Here is a 6523-nt window from a genome sequence, read left to right as displayed (position 1 = left end):
AAAAGACTATAATTATCAAGTGAATCTCTATATTTAGATTTAAATCCTTATAATTATATTTTAGCAATTTTTTTTTTTGTTTCTACATACATAGGTAGCTCATAATATGCTTTTATTTTTTATTTTTTTTTGAAAAGGGCTTTTATTTTCTTTCCTCTTAAGGATTAGAAACGTTTAATTACTTTCCAATATTTATGCAATTACGTAAAAGTATCATCATATAAATTTGTTATAATTCGATACTTTCTCTTATGAGACCTTTGACTACCCCATTTCCCTCCAAATTCCTTATTAGTCACCTTCTCTTATTGCCAATTACATACTGAATTAAACGTCCATATGCTTTAAATACTGAAATCACCAATTTACATATCATCGATTTTCTCCTCTCATCTCATCATCTTCTTCATCAAAGAAGAAGAACAAGAAGAAGATGACAATATTTCCTCCATGGTTTGGTTACTATTCATTTGTCGTCATCTTGCTAGGGTTTGGATTAGGGCAACTAGGTACTCATGGCCAGATCTATAGATTATACGGCCAAAAGAAATTAGCTACTTACACCATCACCGTCGATCAATCCGGCAAAGGAAACTTCACCAAAGTACAATCCGCCATTGATGCTGTTCCTTCAAACAACAAGCACTGGGTTTGTATCAAGATCTCCTCCGGAACCTATAGGTTTATATATTTATATTTTTGGTTCCCCTTCTTCAGTAATGAAAATTAGTTGTAGTTTGTAATACATAATTTGAGAATTGTATTTCATCTTTTGCAGGGAGAAGGTGAAAATTCCTTCTGATAAGCCGTACATAATTCTAAAAGGAGAAAACAAGCGACGAACACAAATCGTTTGGGATGATATTGGCCCTGTTGACAGAAGTGCCACTTTCATTTCTGAAGCTCCTAGTATCACTATCAAATCCATCACTTTTGCTGTAAGAAAAACTTGAAAACCTAACTCTAGCTATTTTTCTTTTCTTTATCATTGTATTCGATCTACAACTTGATGAGTTACAACCATTTATATTCATTTGACACCTTTATACTTTCAAAGAAAAGGTATGAAATTACCATTTATATCCGATTAGATGAGTTGGATTTTAACTTTGGAGCATCACAAGCATAAACTTATTGGTGGTGACCTAATTTTTTTCCATGTTAATCTCTCCTATTTAGAGGTTCAGTACTAGAATCAAGTCTCACAAGTTTCAATGTTTCATTATGACTCTTTGTGTGATTTAAGTCTATAAATATCAGTAATACCTTTGGTGAATGAATTATTATTTTTTAGAAGAATCTGAATTAAACTAACTCCATCTATGCAGAATTCATACAATAATCCTTTTAACAGATATCGTCAAATTACACAAGCATTGGCAGCTATGATAAGTGGCGATAAAACATTATTCTACAAATGTGGATTTTTTGGGTTTCAAGATACTTTGTGGGCTGTTGAAGGACGCCAGTTTTACAAGAAATGCACTATCCAAGGTGCTATCGATTTCATCTTTGGCCATGCCCAGGCCGTTTTCCAGGTAAAACTTGTATGTTTTTTTTTTTTAGTTATCTTGAATTGTAAAGTGATGAATCGGAAACAAACTTTTGAAGTTCGCAGGATAGGATTTTTAACTCTCCTTTTCACTCATTCCCAAAGAACATAGATTGCTGACTTTTTTTTTTTCTTTTCCTTCTTTGAATTCTATCATGCTTGCTTATTAGATGCTAAGAACTCATGAATCGAAATCTCTATCTTTTCAGAAATGGGAAACGGTTACTTTGGGTGTTGGGTGTTTGAGTACGTGCCTTTTGTTGACCACAATTTATTTATTTATCTTTTTATTATTTTTGTGTGTAGGGTTGCGCCATATCAGTGCTAGCGGGAAATCTCCAGCCTGGTGGGATAGGGTACATCACAGCACACGGGAGAGACAATCCGGATGAATCAGGCGGATTCATTTTCAACGAATGCATGGTGCATGGTACTGGTTTAACCTATTTGGGAAGGGCGTGGAGACCTTATGCAAGGGTCATTTTCTACAGGTCTAACTTATCAAACATTGTAGTCCCTGAAGGTTGGGATGGTTGGCAAGCTCTTGGTCATGAGTAAGATCCTTATTATACATCTGTTACCTATTTGGTTTTGGTGTAGAGCATCATTACATGTCATATCTTGCAAGTCTTTGCACCTCTCACATAATTTGGAGGTTTTAGTGATTGGCAATTGTGTGTAATGTGCAGGGAGCAATTGACATTTGGAGAGTATGGATGCTATGGAGCAGGAGCCAACACTTCGAAGCGTGTGAGTTGGGAAAGGAAGCTTGGCCCTGATATGGTGCAACAGTTTACTAGTTTGAATTTTATTGATTCTGAAGGATGGCTCATTAACCAACCTTCTTAATTGTGATTATAATTCTTTCACTTTTACATGATGTCAAAAATATGTGCAGATCGGTTAATAACTTTCTTTTTTAGTTCACCATGTAATAGGTTACCAAATTATTCTTACCAGTTCATCATAATCTCCAGCGCCCATTTGAACTTCAGTCGGTCCATTTTTATGTTTTTCCTTGTATCTCTTGCCAACTTTTTTGTTTCTTATCAGTTCATCATAATCTCAAACATTTTGGTTCAGTGCATTATGATATGCACAAATTAAGAGCATTTTTGTTTCTCATTTTGGATTTTGATTCTACGGTTTGGTAAATGTTGCACTAAATTAGTTCTCTAGACTGAACTTATTCATGTTGTTCTGAGGCCTAATTTTCTTCATGCAATGCGGTTTTTCTGTTCATTATGTGAACTTATTCATGTTGTTCTGAGATGAACCTTGACAGTTGAATCTGATCCTTAAGGTTAATAGGTGTCCATTTTTGAGTTCATCCTTGTATTTCTTCACCCTATGTTGTTACAACCTCAAAATTATGGTGGAGCTATATAATACAATCAAGGATTTGAAGAAAAGAAAACAATCTGTCTGTGAATCACTGCTTTCCAGTTGTTCACATGAAGATGAGGAACTGGCCGCTTGAGGCAAATAAGACGTGATTTAGTGAAGTTGATCACTTAGAATAGCTTAATTAGATCTGCTGTGCACTGTGCGAGTTTGTGTAGTTTGCCCAACTCTCTTTTGTGAACTACAAAATCATTTCACTATGTCATCTTGGTCATCAATTCCCAGTTTTGTTGCTACAAGCATAATATATGTGCAAGAGCAAATATATTATAGCGCGCAGAAAATACACATTTATGTATGATGCATAAGCAAGTATGATTACCACAACCTAATAAATCCAGGAGAGTTAGGCATAAGAGGGTTATAGACTTATAGCAAGAGGATTTAAACATCATGTATTTTCAACAATTCGGGTGTATCACCGAAAATTCACCTGCAACCAAACTCGTGATCTTGTGTTCTATGATTTCTATTCATGAAGCTACTGTACTTTGAAGTTTGATCTCTCCAGGCCAATGTCAAGAGGCAAATCTTTTTCTTTCCTTGCAGAGGTTGTTCATGAATCAGGGGAATAGCCCACTCCACAGCAGAAAACAGACTCCAGTCTTGGTTACTACTGAGTTGTAGCTCCAGAAAGTACCTTTATCTGAAATTCTGAATCATTATAATTCATTATCCTACAGAAAATCCCGATTGATATTCTTGATCACCAAGAAAACAATCTGCAAAAATTTCCTAAATCAACTGTTCTTCATCTTATAAAACAAAATCTAAACCTTTCTAAAGCATTTGACCCTTGTATTTTCTGTAAGTTATATCGTACAACTATGACCACCTAAACGCATTAAGTAGCTTATCGTAATCAGCGTTATAAGCCTGAAGTAGGTGCAGGTCAATAAACTGAAAAATTAGAACAAAACTAAACTATATACTGATCAGAGAACTAATATTGAACAGCATGATTTACTGATTTAGTGAAATGCATGATAATACTAATCCCGAAAGGATCAGGGATAAAGATATGTACTTCACTTTTGCTTTGTGTGAGGAGCATGCCTCTTTTTTCCACTGTAGTGCTTTCCAGTCTGCCATTATTTTCATCATGGATCGATATGGACGAGTATCGCCTAATCTCCACCAACCCTACTCCGATTCTTGGCTATCCCCTTCCATGCACATCAACACGTTCCCACCTGATCTGTCCTTCATTCTCTGCAACAGCAAAACAAAGAAAAAGAAAAAAAACAGAGAAAAGAAGCTCCTAGTTCTTTCATAAATTCACAGGACAATCGCCACATAATTTCAGCATGCACATACATCCATTTCATATTCGTCTTCACTTTGCTCCCACACGTCAAGATCAAGTGGTATGCGGTGCCTCGAAGGTTAGCATATATGTGGATGCAATAGACACTAGTCACCTTGCATGTCATCTCATAGACAAGTGTACCTTGCATGCAGAGTCCTCACCTTGTATAAATACCTCGGCAGTCTTTGCTATTCTTCCCACAGACTCACTCGAAAGCAATAACAACCATGGCGATACTCAGAGCTTTATTCATTTGCTCTCTCTTCCTTGCTACAATCTCATTCTCTCTTGCTGATGGAGAAGGCGACTACCTTAGCTATGAGGATGACCCTCAACAGCAGTTACGGCAATGCCAGCAGTACTGCCAGCAGCATATGCCGCGCGGATGGGAACAGCAGCAATGCCAGCAAGAATGCCGAGACCAGATGATGGAGCAGCAAGGAGGCCGCGGCGGACGAGGAGGACAACAAGGTGAACAGAGATACGAGCAGTGCCTGCGGAGGTGCGACCAACAGCAACCCTTCCGTGGACAAGGGATTCAACAATGTCGTCAACAATGCGGGCAGCAATTGAGCCACCAAGAGCGCCAACAAATATGCCAGCAGCGTTGTCAGAGGCAACAAAGAGGCGATAGGCAACAGCAACAACAGTGCCAATCAAGGTAATTATTATAGTTTTAGAGTGATTGAACTGATGGCTTATGTGGCTTAAAAGATGACTGATAACGTTTTTATTCAAACAAAAGGTGCCAGCAGCAATTGCAGCAAGGAAGAGAAATCGAACAGAACATGATTAACCCAACTAGAGATCCTGAACAACGATTTGAGCAATGCCAGCAGAGCTGTCAATCTAGGCAACGTGGTGGCCAGCAACAACAACAATGCCGTCAACAGTGTGCACAACAATTGAGCCAATACGAGCGTCAGCAGATATGCCAGCAGCGTTGCCAGAGGCAACAAGGTGGGGATTGGCAACAACAACAGCAGTGCCAAAGAAGGTGCGAGCAACAACTACAACAAGGAGAAGAATACGTAGACTTGTACTCAAGAGATCCCGAGAAAGGATTTGAGCAATGCCAGCAAAGGTGCCAGTCCCGGCAACAAGGCCAACAACAATGCCGTCAACAATGCGCACGTCAGATGTGCCAGCAGCGCTGCCAGAGGCAACAAGGTGGGGATTGGCAACAAAAACAGCAATGTCAAAGAAGGTGCGAGCAACAACTTCAGCAAGGAGAAGAATACGTGGACTTGTATTCACGAGATCCCGAGCAGAAATTTGAGCAATGCCAACAAAGCTGCCAATCCAGACAACAAGGACAAGGCCAGCAACAACAATGCCGTCAACAGTGCGCACAACAACTTAGCCACAAGGAGCGTCAGCAGATGTGCCAGCATCGTTGCCAGAGACAGCAAGGTGGGGATTGGCAACAACAACAGCAGTGCCAAAGAAGGTGCGAGCAACAACTACAAGGTCAACAGGGTAGAAGCTTTGTAGGCTTATCATCAATTTTGGACTTTGTAGGCTTTTAACTTCTAAGCAGTACCAGTACCAGAGAGAGGTTAATGTACGTCTTATGAATAATGATGTAATAAAATCTATGTAGTATGAAGATCCGTGGTGCTAGCTATGGGCAGTGCTAGAGTACTTTTGAAGTTATTTCTCATGTAGAGTGAGTTTTAATTTTGGGTCTATAGAAAGAACTCTAGCTTTTTGCCATATAATCAATAAACAATATTTCATACGTATTCGATTCTCTCTTAAATCAGTGTTTACGATTTTCTTTTGTAATGCATGTTTATCACTATCCATAACTATCTAAGTACATTTTGTATTATATGGAGCTCTTGTTTTGAACAATTTGGATATATGAACGGCTTCGTCATGGGATATCTGGATACCATCGTTATGCCTTCAAATTATTCACGAAGAATATGCAAGTCCTTTTTTCAAACCAGATTGTAAGCGTATTATAACAACTAATGTTTTGGTGGTGGAGTAGCTAAAACAAGTAAAGCTAGCTGTTGTTATCTCTGAAACATCGATCTGGAGGTTTAAGACAGTCACTGCTACTTATATTAGTTATAGAAAATTTCATATAGAAAATTTCATATAAGTCTACCTTGACACATTTTCTTCCGCATAAGTCCACCCTAATATTTTTACCCATACAAGTCCACTTTGCAAGCTCAATTTTTTTTATCATGACTATCTTACCCTTCTCTGCCTCTCACCCGTTCATTTGGTTCTCTCTCTCTCTC

At 38.3% G+C, this 6523-nt stretch overlaps 2 protein-coding genes across 2 annotated transcripts; both read left to right on the top strand.

Moving 5' to 3' along the window:
• Positions 1–433: 433 nt before the first annotated feature.
• LOC101306425 (probable pectinesterase 29-like) lies at positions 434–2401 on the top strand. The gene is made up of 5 exons (XM_004298237.1): positions 434–681; positions 779–938; positions 1329–1538; positions 1859–2106; positions 2242–2401. The coding sequence occupies exons 1-5, from the start codon at positions 434–436 to the stop codon at positions 2399–2401; spliced, it is 1026 nt and encodes a 341-aa protein (XP_004298285.1).
• Positions 2402–4128: 1727 nt separating this feature from the next.
• LOC101298113 lies at positions 4129–6018 on the top strand. The gene is made up of 2 exons (XM_004297070.1): positions 4129–4926; positions 5011–6018. The coding sequence occupies exons 1-2, from the start codon at positions 4493–4495 to the stop codon at positions 5792–5794; spliced, it is 1218 nt and encodes a 405-aa protein (XP_004297118.1). The 5' UTR covers positions 4129–4492; the 3' UTR covers positions 5795–6018.
• The last annotated feature ends 505 nt before the right edge of the window (positions 6019–6523 follow it).

The sequence above is a fragment of the Fragaria vesca genome, linkage group LG4, assembly GCF_000184155.1.
Source record: "Fragaria vesca subsp. vesca linkage group LG4, FraVesHawaii_1.0, whole genome shotgun sequence".
Taxonomy (NCBI): domain Eukaryota; kingdom Viridiplantae; phylum Streptophyta; class Magnoliopsida; order Rosales; family Rosaceae; genus Fragaria; species Fragaria vesca.
Note: the sequence above shows the minus strand (reverse complement) of the source record. Positions and strands in the feature narration are given on the sequence as shown.